We start from the raw sequence: 23,303 nt of genomic DNA on the forward strand, positions 1-23,303 counted from the left end.
CGTACCATAAAACTGAAAGTTGAAACAAATTACTGGATGAAGCTAAATTCGGCACTTAACAATTTTGATCTCGCACTGAAACGTGCAAATAGTCGGTAAGCTTCGTTAAATGGCGGAGATAAAAGCGGCACGTAGGATAAAACGGCCGGATATTAATCGCCCATTAACGTTCTTGCATGCGTATCTGATGGCGCGTGCATGACGTAACGTGGAAACGTTAATTCCTGCAGGATATACACGTCGAGAGGTTTGCACCTTTGCTGTTTCATCAAACCGTGTACCACGAATAGCGGCCAGCGAATGGGGAACCCCGGCATCATTCTAATGCATCAAGCCACCCACTGCACGTGTATCGAACAGACTTCGTGCGTAACGAAACAACTACGTTCATCGTGATAATCTGGCTTTGAGCTGCAAGGAATTACGTGGTGAAGTCACGTTCCATAGAAACCCTGCAAACGTTCACGAAAGAATCATCGAAATCCCAATGTCAATGTTTATGGATACAACACTAGAGTCTATGAATACGACACCTAAATATATTCAATGTGTTACATAAATCAAAATTTCAGGCCAAAGAGGATATTAGATTCATAACAGGTAACACAGACGATTGCTTCTCGAGCGACAGTTAAACCAAAAGCATTCATATTTGTAAAGTAATCCAATTTCGATGACCAACTACTATACATTAGGTAGAAAAAAGTGCAGTTGTAAAAAGATTTTTCAAATAATGTCTTAAAGGAAAAAGGTCACAGTAAAATCGTGCAGCATTTCTAGACATGAAGCCTATCTCTTCCTCCCTTATTGTGCCGTATCTTCAACTTTCATGCCAACCGTAGTCTGTTTCTACTTAACAGAACAGTGGATGAGGACTCATCGGTGCATCCCAAGTCGCCTGGATTAACTCCGGTCCGCCATGGACCGATACGATTTCGACAAAGATGGCCGGACCGAATTTCCAGAGCAGGACTTCGTCTCGATCCCCCAAGGAGTCAGCCAGACAACACAAATCGCCTGGAACAGCCTCCGATACCGGTCGGCTAGGCCAAACTCGAGCCAAGCCTCGACTAGTTTCACACGAACGCATCGGACAAGGCCTATATCGGCCACCTTGGCCCGAGTTTCAGCAATTTAATCGATGCTGATCCAGGCTGTTTCGGCTCGATCGATCCAGCGTTTCACCGATGTTCTCGATAAGTCGACCTGGACGGGAACAACTCTGAATAAGCTTCAACGATTTCGAAACATTCAATTATTTATTCGATCAAGATGAAAGCATTTCACGAATACTAATAATTAATCCGCTTCCAGTTGGATGACCAACCGCAGCGCTTCAACATCTACTCCTGTCGATTTTCTAATATTTGACTATCAGTCTACTTAATTCGAGATTGATCTATTATATAAAAGTTAATCAAGTTCAAGCTGTCTCCTCACTCGTCCATCGATCACCGATACAGACCTGCACGTAAGTTTAGAACAGATCTCTCCTTTCCAGGTCGTTCGACTAGAATACGTGAAATCAGCATCCATTGAAACTTTGTGTCCGATTCTTTTTCTGGTTATTATTGTACATCCTGTTTCTCATAAAGATGGCTCAGCTTCCTGTAAAATAGATAAACAAGTACTATTCTCGCAGTCGAGACCGTCCCTTTCGCTGAATTTCGTCCTACTTACCTTTGCGTTTATTACATTTGCGAGGTAACAATGCACCGAGGGGAAATTTCCTGTATGCGCAGCGGATACCCAAACGTTTAAGATAAAAGTTGCAACTAACTGAGCGCGTTACGCGTTTCTCGGCTACGACCAAACAAACCTTAGTAATTGTTGCAACGTTTACTGTCTACGCGATCGTGGTAGAACTGCGAGTCGTAAATTACAACTATCCTCATCCAACTGGTCCCTGAACATTCGCCGCGGTTAGGAGTATTATTTGAAAAGCGCGGCGCATTGATATGGAGAAAACTTGGCTACCTGAACGAAGGGAGGACGTCCACGGCGACGTGTTAAAAATGAAAGGCAAGACTGCCGAGTACCTCGCGTATCATGTAAGAAATATGATTCTGATTGTGTCTGACGCAATAACATCCCCTAGACAGCTCGTGCGCGGCATGGAGTCAGGCTAGTCACTTGTTATGCATGATATATTGCGGCGTGCTTTCTACGTGTCTTCGTTATAACGCTGTTCATATCTCATCATCCAACGATAGCTAGCTCTATTATCTGAATTTTCAAAATAACGCGGCCAATTATCTGTATAGGATGCCGCTGCTTCTGCAACGCCGACGCTTCAAATTGCAACGTACCTATTATGTAACTCGTGAGGTAGAGGAAGTTTAATTAACGTTGAATAAACTGAAATCGATACGTTTCATTTTTCACTTTCTTTTCGTCGCGATACATCCTGATTAAAATCATTAGAAAATCGTATAGTTTCATACTCGCTACTCGATTTGTATCACCTTCTACGGGTGAGTGTATAATTACCAACGTCTTTATCCTACAGCTTGTGATAAATATTTGCAAACTTTTGATATGCTTCATATTTATAATTGTAAAAGAAGTCAATGTGATAAGTATATGGTATCTTTTTCCGTTCTTTTACGATATGTATCCAGATTGTTTAAGAAGGCGATCTGCAAAAGCTCGAAACGTTGCATTCACGTTAAAAAAGATAAGGTGTGAATAGCGTGAATGGGATAGCTCCGTTATCTAAATCACCATCAAAACCATTGACCTACATATTACGGCTGAACCATGTTCGGGAGGATTTTTACGGGTAGTAATAAAGTCGTCGTGATAGCGTGGCGTTTCGTATAACCGCTTATTGGTACTCGCACGAGCATATTTCAATGCTAACACTTTGTAAAGACGTTTCATGTTTCGAACTATGGACGGTTAGAGTCGCGTCGTTATCGAACTTCTCTACATAGAACAGATAAGCTTGTTACCGATAACGTTATGAAAGTCAATGAATTAACTGAGCCATCTCAGGGGATGGTTTTTAGAATATCTATACACAAGTTGTAACTTCACAGAAATACACCATAACCTAAGTTTACTAGCACTGGACCAATAGAGTGACTCATAGAAGATAATATAATAGTTACCTTAGATTGGTTGATATTTTAATTAACAATTTTCCACAGTACCGTTGAAAGAATACCTATATGTATTCTTTTTACACGATAGTTTTAAATTCAACCACTTCGTTACCAAAGGATCTCCTTTAATTAATTAATAGTTTTGCCCTAGAATGACGACGAATCGATATACACACTGCATTCATTACACATCACACGTTTTTCGTGGAATGTGTATCTCGTAATTGCAAACTATAATAGACATAGTAAATTGAAAAAGAAAAGACAAACGGTCGATTGTAAACAGAATTTAGTCCACAGTCGAGTACCTATTTGAGTATGAATGTAAATTTCGCGAGGTTGGATAACAGTCCCACGAGCCATTTTTGTTTACACTCACGTTTATACTTATAAAATTAAGCGACTCAATGGAATGCTCATTAGATCCCAGGCGATTTCGTCGGTCTTTCCGTCGGTCCCTCTTCTCTCTATTTCTCTTCGCGAAGTTTGAAGTTTATGTTTACCCCGCAACTTTCGCAAAGAATGTATCAAGTGTGTACTATCCGTCTCGAGAGTTTTACAGTTGCCATGAACCGCCACCCCGGCCTCGAAATATTCTGATTAAATGCCCAGGGAACGCGGCTCTCCCGCTGCAAACAATAAACATTCTAGCTTGATGAAAATTGTATTGCGCGATGAACTTCTTTCGTGGCTCGTCCCTAGCGAATCATTACTATAATTAAAAAACGGAAAATAATGTTGGATTCATTTTCTCTGTTAAACAGTTTACTGTTACTCTACGTTTGTGTGCCCGCTGCGAAAAAATGAAATTTTAAAATCCGCCAGTGTCCTGGTTTTGGTTCACCGAGGACACCGCATTCGTTTAATTTCTCGGAGCGCGACGTTAGCCCATTCGGAACTGAGAATGCACCATGGCAATTGGTGATATGCAATGTACGCGTAACCAACACTCAATTACTTTAAATAATTCAAAGGTACGTCAAATATGAGGCGTTCATAGGACAAAGCGACCAGCTCTTACACTCGACCAGAGGAACTTAAATTCGAATTGATTTTCTATGTGAAATTAAAGTAAAAGAATGAGTAGTCCAAAGCAAAGTCCATTTCTCTCACCTTCCAGTCATAACTGACATCTGAGAATCCTCTGGTAATGAACTCTCGGCCACGAATGGGTTAGACAGCAAACAGAAGCAGAGATTCATCCCTCAAAGCTGTCCAATAACTTAAGCGTCTGAAATAGGAGGTGGGAGCATTTTTATCTGTCGATGGGGGGCAAGTAGCGCGTAACTCCTTTCATATTCAATAATAACGTCACGCCACAACCTCGCGACGCAACTTTGAATACGTATATAACAAAAGTTGGAAACTTATAAGATGTCAAGAACTTTGTAAGATAATGCAACAAGACGCGAACGGGCTCTGGCAGCGCCCGACGCTCTCTCCCATAACTTTCCCAATTTGCTATCTATGACTGCGACTACGGATTCTAACTCGATACTGGGGCCCTTTTAATATTCATTAAATCACACCCCGCGTCTTGGGCGTCATTTCACGAGCCGCTTCATTGTCGGATAACCGTCCAACCATTTCTCCTGCGAACTCGCCCCGCAAGGAGCGCAGGAAAATCCAATTTTCACCCAGGTTGCGCATGTCACGATTGAGAAATCATCTCTTTGTTAAAAGTCGCGGTTTTTATAGCGATACGCAATCACCGGTGACAAATATTGCGGTATCTTCTTAGAGAGACTCATGAAATGTTTGCCAAGGCCGCAATCTTCAAACAACCTCTGCCGCTCGCTGCAAATATTTTCTAGACCCTCCGCGTCTTTCTTCAAGGCACGTTATTTTTAGTTCCAGGAACTGCTTTCTAATACGATTCTCTTTGCTCATCGCAGATTTGATAACGCTGTTAATAATTTCTTCAGAAGAAATCGCTGTTTCGTTGAAAAATGAGATCCCACTGTGATTAACCTTAGACTATCCTGACTATCCTGACTAAACTTGGATTTTCGTGATTATACTTCGGCATCCAAGTGTTCGCGAGAATAATTAGACGCGCATGCATATATGGAAAAATGCATCGTTTTCACCCTCACTACAGCGGCCACCATGAATGCATAAAACGGCCAGGTTCCACCATGAAATTTTCATAACTCGCGCCACTTGCCGTGAATTTATACCCATCGTGGCCGCATTGCCGACATTACCTTCTCGCGTTGCGCGACATTTTATCCAACATTTATGATCACTATAAGCTAAGATCGTTACCCCTATGGTCGTATTTTTCACCATTATCGGCTAATAGGGCCGTAAATCATGCTACGACAGAAATGACGAAGCGCGGTGGCCACGCATCGTCCATAATGACCAATGCCGCCGCGATACTTGTAACACTTTGACTATAGCACGAAGAACCAGCCCTGATACGCCGAGTACCAATCGACAAGACTGAACCTTCTTAAAAGATCTCAGATAGAATACTTCAAAGTCCACCGTAATAAACTACCCGCCAGCGTTAATACAGCCAGACGCTGGGAACGCAGGGGAGCAATAAAAGTCCAGCGTATACTTAAATACACCAGCAGACGCATAAACGCAAGAATGAACCGTACTCCAAAGGAATTTCGAGCAGAGTCGCATTCCTAGGGCACGACCACCCCGAGGACCGTATATCCCAAGAAAGCAACTGTACAATTATTGCCCCGAGACAACGGCAGTTCTTTTCGCCCACCGTCCACCCTGCCAGGAGACCCTGGGCTCGACAGATCCTGTCTTCCTTTAAAGTTCCCTGGTACCTCGTTCGTACATCGCGCGTGTAATCGTCGGCGAACGACGTAAGAAGCTTAATCCCTCGTTAGGTGCAGTCGGCGCTTCGCCGTCACGCCGATTCGTCGGAAATAACGGGGCAGATAGGCCGTACGCTTTGTCTGGAGAAGACCGCAAACTCCCAGCAGAGGACTCGGGGCATCCCGCGTATAATAGTCCGCTTTGACAAGTTTACGACGTTTAACGGGATGCAAATGCTCTGGCGCGTTCGCACGCAGCCCCGAACCGACGATAAAGAGTGGGATATATCGGGGATAAAGCCAGGGGAGAAGCGAAAACCGGCGTAATTACACGGCGTACGGTAATCCCCGCGTAACAGCTCGAGGACCACGGTGAACCCTCGAAACCCGTGTCGGCTGCGGGACTGGCCGAATGCCAGCTGCTAGACGCCCAGAACCACCAGCTATATTCCCTGTCGACCGCCCTTTGCGTTCCTGGTGCGTGTGCACACGACATAAACGAGCGAACGCAAGTACTAACGGCCACCAGTTGCCTGCTCTTTCCTTCGAATCGGGGATGGTTTATCGCCAGACGCGCGAGTGGAGATCGCGCTCGAAACTTCCGGCCCAAGGAGTCTCGAGCGTCTCGCTGCGCGGGAAAGTCGCCCTCTAGCTGAAGCTTCAGAGACGCTTTATAGATCTTCGGCGGAACGTTGCTGGTCGAGACTTCTTTGATCGATTAAAGAGCTGCCAATTCGCGGCTGAAATCTTCAGCCTTTTTAATTTTGCTCCTTTGAGGGTGTCGAGCAGCTGAGTTTGAGACTGAAGTGACTGGAGGAAGTAAGCCGGGTAAACGACTTTGGCGCAGGTTTAATGACTTAACGAGCGATATTGATGGTGATGGTTTGTTGAGTCGTGGAGATAGGACGACCGTAATTGATTTAAGTGGGTTAAGGGGAGTGGATTTTAAGGAATGGTGTTATTCTTAGATCTTTTGAATCTGTGAACAAGAGCGGCGTGGGAAGAGCGAGACAAGCTTCTTAAAATGCACTGATCGTGAATATTTCAAGTGTACACAGAAACTCAAATGCAGAGAATTTATGTTTCACCTAGGTAACCGCTAAAAATATTCCCCAGCAAAAATTCAAACCAAAATTGAAAATGGTCTCAGCAAGTATAAGAGAAAGACAATATTTTTCTATTACAAAGAAGATCGTCGAAAGTGCTTGAAGCATCATTAAGCAAGCCACCGTGCGCTCTTATTAAAACTTGCTTCTTTCACTTTAATAACTCCCACCCATCCTTCATCCTTCCATAAACCTAAAAATCTACGTAAAATCACACCCACTTGCTGTAAAATAACATTGGCTGCTTTCTTGAGATAAATTCCAGCGAAATCGAAAAGCAACGCATTATTAAACGAAAGGCAGTAACTGTGGTCAGTAGTTTCTTAGAAATTACGAGCAACTTCCCTGCAGACCAGAACGAAATAAATTGTAAGCGGGCTCTCGCATGCTTATCCGCCGTTATACGCCTGCCGCGGGAATAATTACTCGAACTGTAATTTTTACAACGGGCCAGTATATAAATTGGGGCGGCTGAGAGGGCACGCGACCTGCTCCACGGGAAAACTTGTGAAACCACGATCGAGTTTCAACTCTGTTAGACATCTACGATGCCAAGACGACCGCGAAGCAGCTCTCAAAAGATCTATCTCCTGGCTTAATGAGGAGTGAAACGCGACGCTGGACGGTAATGAAATCAATGTGCACCTCTGAGTACCCACTAAAAATCACACGCGCCATTTAACCGCGACGAATGAACGTTCCTGGCTATACACATTATCTAGAAGAAACAATAGTTGTAGAAGAAACTCTAATTATTCTTGTGTCCACCAATAAATTTTTGTCGGGAGGAGAGACTGAACCACCTCAAGTTATAATTTCTTATAATTCTATCTGTAAGTTTCTGGAAAAACATGGTTAAAATAGGTGCTTCACATGGCGAGGCGATTATGGCTGACTTATACTACTTGCCGACAAAAATTTCAGTACACTGAGTGATCAAATTATTATGAATATTTCCAAATTACCACTTATTTAAAGTTTGAGTAGGAATGGAACTTAATGGAGCTTCCAGCTTTAAAGTTGTTGGTTTTTGTTACTAAATACATAAAAATATATTTTATAATAAAAAAATATCATTTTAATTTACATTCTTGCTCAAACTTCAAATAAGTGGTAATTGCAAAGTGTTGATAATAATTTGTCCGACCACAGTAGTATCAGACACTGCTAGGTCAGACCTCCTTTAGAGAGTAGGTATTTCTTGACACACAAAATGGCGTTTCACTAAAATCTCGAGCATCGATAATGCCTTCAGTCTTTCTCACGATTCTCTGCACGCGTCTATCGATTGCCCGCGCGCCCGCGACCCAATTGACTGTTCCATTTTTAAAGCATGATTATCATTACGACAAGGCTGGCCGGGATATGGCATACGGCGCACGGATGATTACAATTTCCCCGGGTCGGTCAGCCACGGGCACAGCCATCCCACTTTTATTTCGATCGTAGCTCCTAACGAGATATTGATACAGCAACGAGAGACCAGCTGTAACTTTCTACCAGATCCCGCACATATAGACTCGTCCGCAGTCAGTCGTCGTTACGCGTGGGATGGGCTCGATAAATCCACGTTAGTATGTGCAGAGGGTCGCGAATGTAGCCTGTGTAACCACCCTTCTTGTTCTCGAGCATCGTCCGTAACATCGTTCCGGAGTTCCACGACGCCAAGTCGGACGACTTGGAAATTTATTATCGAGATGCGAGGAAAAAGCGAATACGAGCGGTGTCCTGTTCCCTGCTCCTTAATTCTCCTGAGGCAGCACGAGATCGCGGCTTTGGATTACCTGCCGCGGTAAAACAATTGCTCTATAGGAAACTAGGATCGAAACTTCCTCCGATATTACCGCTTAAAGTGCATTAAACGATTAACGAGGCGATGGATGAATATATAACGTTGATTCGCTGTACGACAAAATGCAGTGAGTTATCTATATTGTAAACGGACAATTAGCTGGACTGAAAATTGAAGCTAGTACGCCCATCGATGGAACTTTGAATGGCATAGCATTGGAAATGCATTTAGAGGCTCTTCCCGATATTGCGGATCCCTGTTAAACATACTTCACCTGATTGCCGTTATTACGGTGTAAGTTTCAGAGTTGCGGGGTGTAATCTCAGCGAATCTGAGGATGCTCTGGTGTTACCATCAGTACGATTATAGTCATAGAATCGGTCTGATGGATCGACAATGCCCTTTGAGCAAACCCTGCTTAATCATTTACGCTAGCTCTTATTCCATTCTGTTAAACACGACTCACTTTGTCAACAGCCCTACGTTACATCGTTCAAACACGTCCGCGTAAAAAATGATACCAAGGGACAAACCTACACAAGTCGGTGGCGAAATTATTTTTCACACGAACATGCGCGACAACGCACGGGTCACGATCATTGATAGCATCGCATAGGTATAGCGAAAGCCTTGAAATTTTAAACACTGCGGCACGTAATGACACCTCAATTACACGGGCTCGAGCTTCATTTTCTCCGTTGACACGGGGGCATTAATTAAACGACCTGTGCTCGATGTACTCGTTACAAAGAAGAGGGGCTCGAAAAAAAGCTGGTTCGCGCTACCGCGACCGCTCTGAATCCTTAACGAGGACACGTTTTATGGCTGGTACGCGATATCGGCGTGGCCGTAATAAATACGTCCGTGAAAATATGTTCATACGCGGTGAACAAATAAAATCGTCCATAAAAATCTGGCCGTTACGCGAGGAGTTCAGCGTGTGCTTACACGGGGTGGAATTTGTTCTTATGCGGAGCACGCAACCGGGCCTCAGAGCCCTCGTAAAGCCGCCTTGTATATAACGTCGCTTGAATGTACCGCCACCGAGATCATCCATCATGGTGGCGATCCACGATTTTCCTAGGCAAAAGACCCCCGCCACGGCCTCCATCGATTCCGAGTCGTTTCGAGAAGTATGCATCTAGAGGGATCGATAGAGACGCACAATGGAACCCGAACGCGGAAGCGGACCGGACAGGGAGAAAAATAGTCAAAGCAAATATTCGTCCGCGAAAGAAATCAAACAGCGTTCCGTCTGATCTACAACGGTGGCGCGATATAATGAGACAAGCGCGAACGAGCCAAAGGGCCTGCCACAGAAGTTTACATACCATTATTTGCGCGAAGTGTATTTGCACATGATTAAAATGAATATCAGTTATCTGCGGGTGCGAGAACGTATAACGGACTTTATCTTCTCTGTGTGGGTAGTGGAGTCCGTTCACTGGAGAAGTGGAACCTTTTACTGAATGCTATTATAGTTTCTCATGTGACTCGTGGACTAATCATTTACAATGACTTATCATTTATTAACAGTGAACTGTGATGATTGTGACCAGAATGATATCACATTTTTGTAATAAAATATGGATTCTGAGGTAGGACATTGGTTTATATGGAAATTTCAATCGATGAATAGGCGAAAGTGCTGCCTTGCAATACCAGAATCTGCAGATCGGACGCTGTCACTATTTTGTAGACGGAAGTAGGTATTTATTCTATCGATAGCGGGTTGCCCAATGGAGCCACAAACGAGACCCAGCCGCTAACGTTGAATTGTGACACAAAAGTGGTAACGGGACAGGAAGATATCGTGGATGTTAGGTCTATTCCTATACTTCGTGAATCCTCCTATGGTGTGTGCACGGTCATACCTATAACCGGTAACTCTCGCGATGTAGGATGTTCATTTATTGTAGACTTTTTAATTCGCCTACGACCCATATGGTGGGTCTGTAACATAAGTGTACTTCGTCATATACATAGATTTAAATGTATGTTTGTTTTTGTTAAAAAACAAAACATAATCACGATATACAAAATTATTGGTAACTTTTATAAAATACAATGTATTTTGAAATAGAATGTATGTCATTTAAATGGCACGATACGAATAAACGCAACTGCCTAATCGTGGTCTTTTACCATCCCTCCATGGCATCCCTCTGACATTTAACTAGCGACGCCTACTTGAAGTCCTACTTAACTATTAACAGGGTGAGTACAAGCTTATTCGAAATTTTCTAAATTCCCTATATCTAGTTCCCTATGCAAACAGTGACTATAGATGGTTCCAAGCTACCCAAATGCCTGTTTTCGAGGGTCATGAATTCCGGGAGCCTCAGACACCCCCATGTAAAGGTAGGTTTCTACCCACAGAAAACTGCGATATCGACAGTCGTGCCTGTTTTATATCTGGTCGGTGGTTTTACCACAAGGAAGTTACTACGAGAGTAGGTACACAGAGAAATAGATGAAATCAATATTCCATAGATCTCCCTTTAAAAACATATTCAAAAAATCTTCTAAGAACTTACAGCTATTAAGCCAAAGAGATGATTGAAAGACATGTATACGAAATAGAAATAATAATAAAGAGACAAAGCACAACATTTAGTCCAGTAGTGGGCGAGGTACATGTAAAAAAGGGAAAACAGAAAAGAGGGGTAACAGTAGGAATAAATTGAAAATTTGAGCAAAAACTCATCGGTCATCCAAGATGACCACTGGTCATTGCCAACTGACCACTGGTCAGGGGTGTCCAGGGTGGTCCAGGCCCAGCAGTCCCTGCAGGATCCCCAGGGAGGTCCGCACCCGCCGGAGGACCCGCGACGAGTGAGACACTCGTGCTCCTGCAGGGGTATTTATACTGTCTCGAGGAAGATGAGAAACCAATCAGAGAAGTTCTTCGGTTGATTAGAATTTCGAGACCGATCTAACGAACAATATTTGGCGAGAAATTGATATTTTTCATAAAATACTCACCCGAGCAACAATTTCTGGCACACATGTTGTTAATAACAATCACACACAGTGTGCATTTGTGTCTTCTTAGTTAACAAATGTGGAAATTATTAACTTTTCGTATATTATTTATCGTTCGATTAATCTCGCAACTCTTGAAAACTTCTTAATATTTCTTTAACTAACAATTATAAATGTTAATAACTTGCATCAGTCACTGCTTGCGATTGTTATTAACCCTCGGACAACAAATTCTGGGTCAAAAGTGACCCTGAGACGGAGTAGGACCCTGAGTAGGAATATTTTCTCGTTTGCCTGCACTATTAGCGTGAGAAGAATACATTTCCTACATTCCCCGCTCAAAAGTCGCAGAGGACGCTCGAAAACCAGTGGTTTCTCGAGCCGTCGGTATTTCAGAACATGAGACACGGAAGTCCATTGAATGTCCAGTCTATCCTGTATACTCGGCTGTGGCTATATATATACTTTTTTACCAGAGCGGATAATGTAGTTTTTCTACACAAAGGTGAAAGATGGACTGATAAAACAGGCACTCTTCTTTTACTGTCAAGCTATATTCGATTGCTACGGTGCGAAGTGTTTCATTCTTTTATACTGGAATGGATCAGATGGCGCGTGTTCTCGAAGCATAGATTCATGACCCCTCGAAAACACGGAGATGGGAAGTCTTAAAAACATCTACAGTCACTGATACAGATAACTAAATATGAGTGACTTCGTTCAGATGGCGCAGGAGGTTTGTTTTAAAAAATGACGCACTTCAAACAACCTTATCAGTTTAAGATCATACCGTATCCAGTCTACTATATCTAGATCAGTGATCCAACAATCCAACATGGATCGAGAACGCAAGTGGAATTCGTGTTTATGTATGTAAATTGTTGTTTTGAGTTTTGTGAACTTCTTCTATGAAGTTAAAGCATTGGCATGCAGCTCTGAGTCTCGTGGACATAGGTTAGATGTAAGAAAATACATCTAATTTGTAGTAGAATTAGACGTATATTTATCGCAAGAAAGTTGTTCATATCAAACACGTTGGTAACGTGAAACGAATATGGGGAAGCTGAATGTTACAATGTTACGATATTTAACGCGGGAAGATTTCCGTGTTTTAACAGCGGTAAGTATGAGTCTATTATAAATAACTTTCATTTTTATATATCTAAAGTTAATTTTAATTTTAATTGTAGTCGGTCTGTTATAAGGTTATATTTCCTTTCTACATTAAAAAATGTTTTTATACATTAAATTTTTACGTTGTAGATCGAGATGGGAATGAAGAATCATGAACTTGTCCCTGCATCTCTTGCGGCTCAAATAGCAAATTTACGTTATGGTGGAGTTCACAAGTTATTGAAAGAACATTGCAAACATAGGCTTCTTAGTTATGAACGTGGAAAACATTGTTAGTTGGAATTATAAGCATAGAAGCAAATTGTCATACTACAGTTTAATGGCCATTAATATTGTAAATAAGTTTTTGTATTTTGTAGATGATGGGTATCGATTGACAAATGCGGGTTATGATTATTTAGCACTCAAAGTATTGGCACAAAGAGGTACTGTTTCATCTTTTGGCAATCAAATAGGCGTGGGAAAAGAATCCAACATCTATATAGTTGCTGACGAAGAAGGAAATCCAGTTTGTTTAAAATTACATAGATTAGGAAGAACATGTTTTCGGAACATTAAGGGTAAACGAGATTATCATCAACATAGAAAATCAGCATCATGGTTATACTTATCAAGAATATCTGCAACAAGAGAGTTTGCATACATGAAAGCACTCTATGATAGAGGATTTCCAGTACCAAAACCAATAGATCTCAATAGACATTGTGTCGTTATGGAGCTGGTTGAAGGTGGACCTCTGTAAGTAAAATATACATTCTTGTGTTTTGTATTATATAATTGAACAAATGTGCAGTTTCCAGATAAACTTGTCTTTTTTCATTATAGGTGTGGTGTGTATGAAGTGAATGATATTGAGTCACTTTATGATGAATTAATGAATTTAATTGTAAAACTTGGAAATCATGGAGTTATTCATGGTGATTTCAATGAGTTTAACATCATGATAACGAACAGTGGAAAACCAATTCTTATTGATTTTCCACAAATGATCTCTACTGAACATGCTGATGCTAAAATGCATTTCGAAAGAGACGTGAACTGTATTCGCGACTTTTTCAAACGACGTTTTGCATACGAAAGTGAATTGTATCCAACTTTCCAAGATATTTCGTAAGTAGTAAAACAATACAATAAAGCTCCAAGAATTAAATAACATTTAGCTATTTTTATATATATTTATAATCGTTCATTTATATTCAGGAGGGAAGACTGTATTGATGTAGAAATTAAGGCTAGTGGCCTTACTAAACAGATGGAGAAGGATCTATTAAGAGAAATGGGAATGATGGAAGATGATGAAGAAGAAGAAGAAGAAAAAGGAGAAGAATTAGAAGGAGAAGAGCACCTTGAGAAGGAAAACGACGAAAAAAAGGAAACTATAGATGAAAACGAAATTAACTATTTGCAACAAGAAGTTGAAAACTCTATGAGAAATGATTTTGAGCGCACAAGAAAATTGAGCAAGCCAATAATAGCAACAAATGACAAGGAACACTTGGTTGCTTCCTACTTAAAAAGTCAAAGTATAGAAGAAGGCATTCGAAATATCGATATAAAGAAATCATCAGAAGAGACAGAGAATTCAAAACCATATGATTTAGACGTAAAATATAATACGGAGTCAGTTACAGAAGTATCCGATTCAGAAAATGAACACGTCCAAAGCAGTAGATACAGTGATTCGAGGAGCATGTATAGTGTAACAACAGCCAGTACGATTGCTCCAGAAGTTATTAAAAAACGGATACAGGTAGCATTACAAAAACGCGCAAAGAGAGAGCAATCCAGGAGAATTCTTGTAAAGGGCGAAGCGAACGCAGTAACAAGAGTTAGAAGAGAAAACAAAGATACAATTAAACAATCAACTGGAATATGGGGATGGGAATAGAAGTACATTTTTTATATCCACTGTATATACCTTTTAATATATGAAAGAATTATACTAATAATAATAAAGTTTAGTTCACTAATACATTGAATTCGCTAATTTACATTTTTTTAATATACATATTATTATAATTAGCGTACGAACTATAAATTTCAATGCTGAGATTGCGTATAAAACATTTTAATACGTGATTTTTATATTTAAGTGGGTTTAGATAGGAATATTAGGAATAGAAAAAATCGAAGAAAAAAGCAAGGGAAAGAGAAGCAGAAAAAGAGGAGATAGTGATTTCGTAAATGCGATTTATCTAATCTTTTTTGTTTGACAATTCAAAATGTATTTCTGTTTTTAACTCTCATCAATATGTAGTCCAAATAAATTTTGTACTTTCCCTATTTTATCATAACTCTTATAAGGACTATACGATTAGAAAGTACTGATACTTCTGATAATTATATCATTAGTATTAAGTAACGCCTCTTCAAGTACTTACACCTATAGAATGATAAATTACTAAGAAGCAAAAATTATCTTAATTGATAACTATACGCCAAAGCTTGTTTAATATTTTGATAATTTTAATGCGTTTTTTAAGTTTAATGTAGATAGGGGAAAACTTGCATCAATTAGATAAGATAGCAATCAGATTGTTTGCTAATGATATAAAGATTGAAAGTTGTTTGCATACCCAAATTCTGACACCTTTTTGAAAACCGATATTTTTTACTTTTCCACGTACACACTAGCAAAAGTTTCTACCCGTTGTTACATAATTTATTAATAGAAATTCCATGTTGCGAATTATAAAGCTTAAATAAAACCATCTAGTGAAATTGTACTGAATAAGTTATTTTAACTTTGGTTCTTTATTTGATAACTACACAACCATTAAAATGTCTCTTCAGTCTTTACTTTCGATAAATGTATTACATATTTCGTAACAGATCAACGATCCTGAACTTTAACCCGAAGAGTCGATGATGACCGATCGGAGCTTTCTTTCTTTCAATTCGATTTAAAAAAAGAATTCCTAAATTAGAAATAGTTCGCGTACACGACGAGCAAAAAGAAAGGTGGAGTGACAAAAGCGCTAGGATTTCGACAGAAGTGCTACAAACGAAAAAAAAAGTGGCATATCGCTACTGTTTAACGAGGAACGGTGTTTGCCAAAAGAGAAAACGATTCCATAGGGTAGGAATGATAAGACAGCTCGTCGCGGTGATAGGGAGAACTAAGCTTGCGGTTGCTTATATATAGACCGCGCGTTCTTTCCTAGTTCGAGTCTGGTTCTAGCATTTCTTGCGAAACTTTTTACTTCGTTCCACTTGAATTGTTTGAATTACCGTTGAATTTGATCATGGCCAAGGACAATCTTACAGCTATTCTCTATGGCATCAATGACATTCGACTGGTTAGTATTAATTTCAATAAATAATTTGCGCTTGAGTATCAATGAAAGCTTTTTAGATAACGTTCAATCCTTTTTTATTTTCTTCTTTTTTTTCGTTTCTTTGAGCTCCATTCACTTTTCTTTAGTGATATTTATAATTGGAATTAGAAACTGTTAATTAATTACTGACAAAATGTGAACACTTTAAATTAAAACATAGTATTGCGGTTTTAGTTCTACTGTTTTTCATATCATAGAAATATGACGATGATTTGATAATACAGGTAATAGAGCATTTGTAATATAATAAGTAATTGCATGAATATATTTCTGTAGGTACTATGATGATAGTACATTACTTATTTTCTATTGTTTTTTGACGACATTAACTCCGTTCATGACACACAGTAGAATTTATCTTTTAATGAGTTCGATAACCATGTAGTGGAAAATTAATGCTATTACATATATTTTCCTGAAACATTTCCTTACTTTGACAACTTTAGGCATGATGATAGCTGAAACTACCTCAATTATTAATTCAAATGATCGATTTTTTTAACATGATTAAATTTTAAGCAATCAGTATCAAATCTCAGACCAGGTAGGATGGAACGAGACAATATAGTAAGAAATGAAATGGAACAGACAAGATGAGACGAGACGATAGACGACAGAATGGAACGAGACGAATCATTTACGTTCATAGAAGGACATAGTTCTCTATTTCCGACCTTACTTGCTTGTTATTTGACATTACCTGCACACTCAATCTCTTCCGCGTCATTACCGTATTAAAACTGATTTTGTTTAATGAAAATGGGGCCGCGTTAAGAATTTGAATAACATTGCGTCTTTTCATTTATATTTTTCTTGAAATCATCGTAAATACAGTTAAAATAAATGATTGATTTTTGTTCTAAATTTGTATTCTTTTTATTTCAGGAACAAACTCCTATCGAGGAACCTGATCAGGATGGTAAATATTTCTATCTTATTTAACAGCGTTAGACACGTGCACTGATTTCAGTTGAATTCACTTTAATTACATTAAGTTAGTAATCACTGAATCGTATCTCCCTTTTCGTCATTTGCGGAGGCTCGCTCAGTAATCTGTTGGCCGATACAAAATATAAAATATAAGAGTAAACATTACGACCCACGTTGACTACTCCCAGCAAAATTTCGTAACAGCATGGCGCAATGATAAAGCGTACGATAATTGTTGCGTAATAACTCTGTTCTAAGTCATTCGTATGAGTTACTGTTTTCTACGAATGTGTGAAGAAATGATGAGATCTAATTACTAACAAACACGAATAGATACGATATCTGATATAAGTAAACAAGCTCTCTATAATTCGTGTATTGTTATATGTACGTTCGAAAATCGTTTGGAATACGGTATTACTGTTGGTGTTCTATTAAAATCAGTAAAAATTATTTTACTATCATTCAAATCAGTTGATTAAAGACAACCGAAGCAGTAACGATGGTTTATGACATTTTGTCATAAAAATCTTATTACAATTTTTTAGAGGTTCTCCTGGAAATGGCCTGCGTCGGAATTTGCGGATCTGACGTTCACTATCTTGTAAATGGAAGAATAGGTGACTTCGTGGTGCGTGAACCTATGATTATAGGTCACGAAGCTGCTGGCACAGTCGTGAAAGTCGGAAAGAACGTAACAAATTTGAAGGTAAATGTACAAGATTTTTGTTCCTTATTTTTTAATCCTCACCTGACAGCTTTTTCAAAATCAATTCTGTTATTCCCTATACAGCGTTTGAATAGGTGCTCTCTACGTAAAAAGCTAAAACTCAGTTTTTGTAACACACTTCTTTATGTCAAGAATCCTTGGACGTCCTAGGGACGCAACAACGAATACTCTTGTTTACGAGTGTAATAATATTTACTGTATTTTCGATTGTAGGTCGGTGATCGAGTGGCCATCGAACCTGGAGTGTCTTGCAGAACATGTAAATTCTGTAAGGAAGGTCGATACAACTTGTGCAAAGATATGGTATTTTGTGCCACGCCTCCAGTGCATGGCAACCTGAGACGCTACTACAAGCACGCGGCTGATTTTTGTTTCAAGTAAATTACATTACAGTTTAATATTATCGTTACAAAATTACGCGTCTTTAACTATTTACTATTCGTTTCTTGAACTTGAATTATTGAACGCCTGCAATTACTTAGGCATACAAGTAGTGTGAACGCTTCTTTCTTTACCAATTTGCATCTCTATTTTTAACCGTTGTGAGCGCTCCTTCTTTCTCTACCAATTTGCATCTTTATTTTTATCTGCACCTTTATTCGTCACATACCCGGCGATTAGACTCAATTTACCAATGCATGAAGCAATGCATAGCTGCGAAGGGTTGATATACGTATCCATTATGTTACAGATTGCCAGACAATGTATCGTTGCCTGAAGGAGCTTTACTAGAGCCTCTATCAGTTGGAGTGCATGCCTGTAAACGCGCGAACGTTGGTATCGGTTCAAAAGTGTTGATCTTGGGCGCTGGTCCTATTGGACTCGTAACTCTTCTGGTCGCCAAAGCAATGGGCGCGAGTAAAATTGTCATTACTGGTAAGTTCTACTGCAAAATCTACAGTATAATTGAAAGTATTTAGGCTGAAACCTGTTTTTCCGTTTTTAGATTTAGTGCAAAGCAGACTGAACATTGCGAAAAAGTTCGGCGCTAATGAAACACTGTTAGTGACCAGAGACAACTCTGAGACTGAGGTTGTAGAAAAAATCCGAGAGCTTTTTGGAGAGGAGCCGGATAAAACGATCGATGCCTCTGGAGCTCAATCCTCTATTCGTACAGCAATCCTCGTAAGTGTTTTCTTGGTTACTGAGAAGCCAATTCAAAGATTAGAACGTATTCTGCTACATACTGCACTTATTTTTAGGCAACTAAATCTGGTGGAATGGTAGTTTTGGTCGGAATGGGCGCCCCGGAGGTCAAACTTCCATTGATCAACGCACTCGTAAGAGAAGTCGACATCAGAGGAGTATTCAGATATGCAAATGAGTATGTTCTACTTGCTAGAATTTTTAGAATTGCTCTATTTTTAATGTAGAGTTAAATCTTTTTGAAATAGTATGGTATCTTTACAAAAGATATAAAGGAGACTCGACTCTTTCAGTAGTAGACGTAATCTATGATTGATGTTGTTTGAACAGAAGAAATATCGATTGAGTAGTTTCCCTGCGATATCAGTATGAATGGATAATAATGTATTCTTGCACGAATTTCCGTCCTAGAACTGTCAATCCTTACTTATCAGTTCGTTGCCGATAACTCCATATTAATAACACGAAATATATTAGAAAATAAAGAGCTATACCTTAAACAATTCTTTTCTTCTGTTTTTTATAGTTATGCCGACGCTTTGGACCTTCTGGCTTCCAACAAGATAGACGTGAAGCCTTTAATTACGCACAATTACAAATTGGAGGAAACCGTACAGGCGTTTGAAACGTCAAAGTCAGGGAAAGATGATGTTATCAAGGTCATGATACATTGCAATTAGAGGAGAGACAAGAACGTATCTCTTCGTTACCTTTTATCTTTCATCTAACAACACATTTCGGTAACCATAAAGTTGTTATGGAAGCTGAACAAGTGTTGCTTCTAAATGTATCGGTCGAGGTTGTTCCTCGCGAAATTCAAAGCAACGTTTGTACATCCCGTAAAAAATTTCTGCTACTTAGCTTGAATTATTGACCAAATGTAAACGAAGTTCACGGTCTTGAGCTCTTTAAGAACAATGATATTGTACATACCGTAACTTCTACGTGTCTCTGTCGAATCATGATACACATTGTGTCATGGGATAATTGAACGATAGTAGGTATACCTACTGTACGAGACGAGAACGCGTAGATTATGTAGCTATTATTTTTACTGAGATCGCGATAAATGTTGCTATGGAAAATTTCCTCTTCTTTTTATGACCTGAACATTGTGCAAGTGCACTACGAAAATATTGTTATGTAATTCTGATATTGCGATCTAGTCTATAGAAAACATGGATTGTTTGAATTATTGTTAATTAGAATTGAAATTTTAACATTTAGAGGTTGATTGAGCGCTGATTAGTTTTAAGTAACTACAACTCGCATGTTTCATATTGAATGTAGAAGTTTTACATGTAAATAAAATAGTAGTTTTCATCTAATACGGTTACCTCTGTTGATGTGCTAATACCAAAAAATTCTTTGGCTTGATATTGAAAGATATTTTAATTCTAATAAATGTTGTTTCGAATAATCTAGTATTACGATTACGAAACGAGCATAAGTGTTTTGAAACTGAAACTTTCCACTATGTTTAATTTTAACCATGCCCTAAGTTTAGATGAGTCGATAATGTCAATTGACGTTGTCAGTGATACATAAATCGTCAACAGAAAAAATGTCTAAACTTAAAGATTTCATATTAGCCGAAGAATAGCTACATAGAGGTGTACGTATGGGTGTACATATCGCTTTTAATCAGAAGAGGGCTATTTTTGCAATACGATAGATATGTTGGGTGCCGTTTCAATAGCTCTATGAATCAGAATTATTCACGCAGAGAGGCTTAACCATCTGCGATATTGTCTGCTAACAATGACACTGCATGACTTCTTCTATTAGCCTTCTACGTTACCCGAGAGGCACTTGAAACAAGCGGTCTGTTTTCGAGTCACGCCCGTGTTCTGCTAGAGCAGATTTGAATCGAGCGCGTTATCGAGATGCTCTCGTGACATCCAGCTATACGCAGCTATGTTATTCCGGAAATTGGCAAATTGCAGGAGCATTCTCGTATAACAACTAAATTGTTCATTCTGCTATAACAACTTGTTATATATATCTACAATTTAGATAGTTCAGTTCCTACCTTTTTAGTCGTTCTTTTATAATTATATTTCCAATTGTTCAGGACTTTTCTCACTGTTAGATCAGAGAGAAGGCGATAGAAACGGGCAAGGGGGATTTTATTGAAAAATGCGAGAATAAAACCGAAGGAGGATTTAAAGTTGAGAGTAGAATAGCGTGTAGTAGGGGTGAAAAGCATCGGGGCGGGATGCATTATCGTGGCGGCGGATAATTAATTAGAGTGGCAGCGGAAATGTAAACAGAGATGCGGTCGGACGAGGCGACTGGTGAATTCAGTTCGGCCAACTGGAAGATTTCGGTGTATTCGGTTTGGTCTTTGGAGCAAACACAATCGACGTTTGTGTGTGTCCCTTGAGAATCAACATCGACGTTGTGGGTGGCGACGAAATGGACGCACGACGAACGCTTTTCCTATCCAGTTTCGCGTAATTATTCGCGATGCTAAGTTGTCTTTGCTCAATATACATATAGTGGCAGGATCAATGATAATTGTATACCTAAACAATACCCCGATCGTTGTTCTGTTTAATTATCGTTGATCATTTTTGAAACATTGTCAATCTTCGAATTCATGTAACTTTATGTAAAGAAGTCATATACTAAATTTTGTCGAGTCATTTTAAAGAACAAACCCCCACTTTCACATCTCTAAGCTGAATTTTCGTGAACATGTTTTTACACTAGGAAGTAGAAGGAAAAGTGAAAATAATTTTTCTCTAAAAAAACTGAAAAATTGAAACGGTTCTTTTGCCTTACAAATTTTTTTGCACGATAAAAATCACTATGTATTTTAAGACTGAAGTCTCGCATTTAAAAAAAAACTCATAAAAACTGAAGTACAATTCTTTCTCAGGCTTGCCACGAGATACCACCTCTAAGTCCACCGATCATTTTCGATAAACTATTTATTTTGGGTTTCAATCAAATATTGATGGTTATCGAAAGATGCAGACAGATTGCTATAAATTTATAGTTGCTCCAATATATTGTGCACAGAATTTACCTCGTTCCATTGTTCTTCGGATCTGGCGATGAAAAGCTATCAAGATAGTGTTATGTTTATAGACGATGGTAATACGATATCAATTGAGCTGGCTAGTTTGTATCGCGTGTAAGTCGGTAGACCGCAGCCAGATTCACTTTCACTTTGCGGTTTTCTCGGCCGGCAAACCGTGATATTTCATGGAAAAATATACTTTGGCAGCGGAAGGAAATATTTGAGGTGCTTGGGAGTCACGGAAATGACGTGGAACGTCTTCCCGTTTCGATGTTGAGGTCTTGCGGTCACCATTCGTTACTATCTTCAAGTGAATTGTGAAATTTATAGACGTTCTAAATTATTCAGGTAACTACTTTAAACGATATATCAGTCATTTGTAGATGATGATATTTAACTCTGCTGATATGTATTTTAACAAATTATCTTACTTTACACGTTTCAGGAATACTGAACAATAGTGTACGTTCCACTTTCATTTATGTACCCAAGCTGTTACTTGTATAATCTTGTTATATTCATTGGATCAATGAAAACAGCTTATTTTCAATTGACGTACGTATTCTATCATTCGGCGATTATCTTGTATTTTTTATCATTTAAAACTTCAATGCAAATAACTGGCGGGAGAGTGTCGGTTGATTTTTATACTTCAGATCAGTATGGAAAAGGAAAAAATTATTTGAAAATCATAAGTGGAAAATTTTCTAAAATATATGTACATCTATGAATTTGTAAGTACGTTCAAATATTGTTCCTAGATGTATCCATCTATCAACTTTTGATACAGTTATCAGTTAACTATTGAAATGATGTAATAGTCGGCAATTCATTGAATGGAGTGCTTTTAGATTGAAATCACGTTAATGGAATCAGTTAGAAAGTAATCCATTTTCCTAAGACAAGAAACAGGCCACACCGAGATACACGTAATTGCGTTAGAGTAATTACGTTATACATATACCTACAAATAAGAGGGAACTTCCCAAATAACAGTAAATAGTAAAGTGATAATGCCCAATATAGATACATATGACCAATGTACAAAAATTGAAATGCTTTACGTTGTTAAAGCAAAACAAACTCAAACACGTATAGGTAGGTAGGTACTTTCCAAACGAAAATTTTCAGGTTTGCATTTATCTGTTACAGTTATCGATGTGCACCAATATCGAAAGGATTCTCGTTGTTGATAATTAAGAAGCATGTTGGGATTCGTGG

The 23,303-nt window shown here is 39.1% G+C and overlaps 2 protein-coding genes across 2 annotated transcripts; both read left to right on the plus strand.

Moving 5' to 3' along the window:
* The first annotated feature begins 12,619 nt into the window (after window positions 1-12,619).
* On the plus strand, window positions 12,620-15,193 carry Riok2 (RIO kinase 2). Its single transcript, XM_076393293.1, has 5 exons — window positions 12,620-12,896; window positions 13,040-13,181; window positions 13,270-13,648; window positions 13,736-14,020; window positions 14,111-15,193. Exons 1-5 carry the CDS (start codon window positions 12,831-12,833, stop codon window positions 14,796-14,798), a joined length of 1,560 nt encoding a protein of 519 aa, XP_076249408.1. The 5' UTR covers window positions 12,620-12,830; the 3' UTR covers window positions 14,799-15,193.
* A 684-nt stretch (window positions 15,194-15,877) lies between these two features.
* Window positions 15,878-20,382, plus strand: LOC143188827 (sorbitol dehydrogenase). The gene is made up of 8 exons (XM_076393294.1): window positions 15,878-16,209; window positions 17,134-17,167; window positions 17,727-17,887; window positions 18,122-18,285; window positions 18,600-18,784; window positions 18,855-19,033; window positions 19,111-19,232; window positions 19,581-20,382. Exons 1-8 carry the CDS (start codon window positions 16,156-16,158, stop codon window positions 19,732-19,734), a joined length of 1,053 nt encoding a protein of 350 aa, XP_076249409.1. The 5' UTR covers window positions 15,878-16,155; the 3' UTR covers window positions 19,735-20,382.
* The last annotated feature ends 2,921 nt before the right edge of the window (window positions 20,383-23,303 follow it).

The sequence above is a fragment of the Calliopsis andreniformis genome, chromosome 3, assembly GCF_051401765.1.
Source record: "Calliopsis andreniformis isolate RMS-2024a chromosome 3, iyCalAndr_principal, whole genome shotgun sequence".
NCBI lineage: Eukaryota > Metazoa > Arthropoda > Insecta > Hymenoptera > Andrenidae > Calliopsis > Calliopsis andreniformis.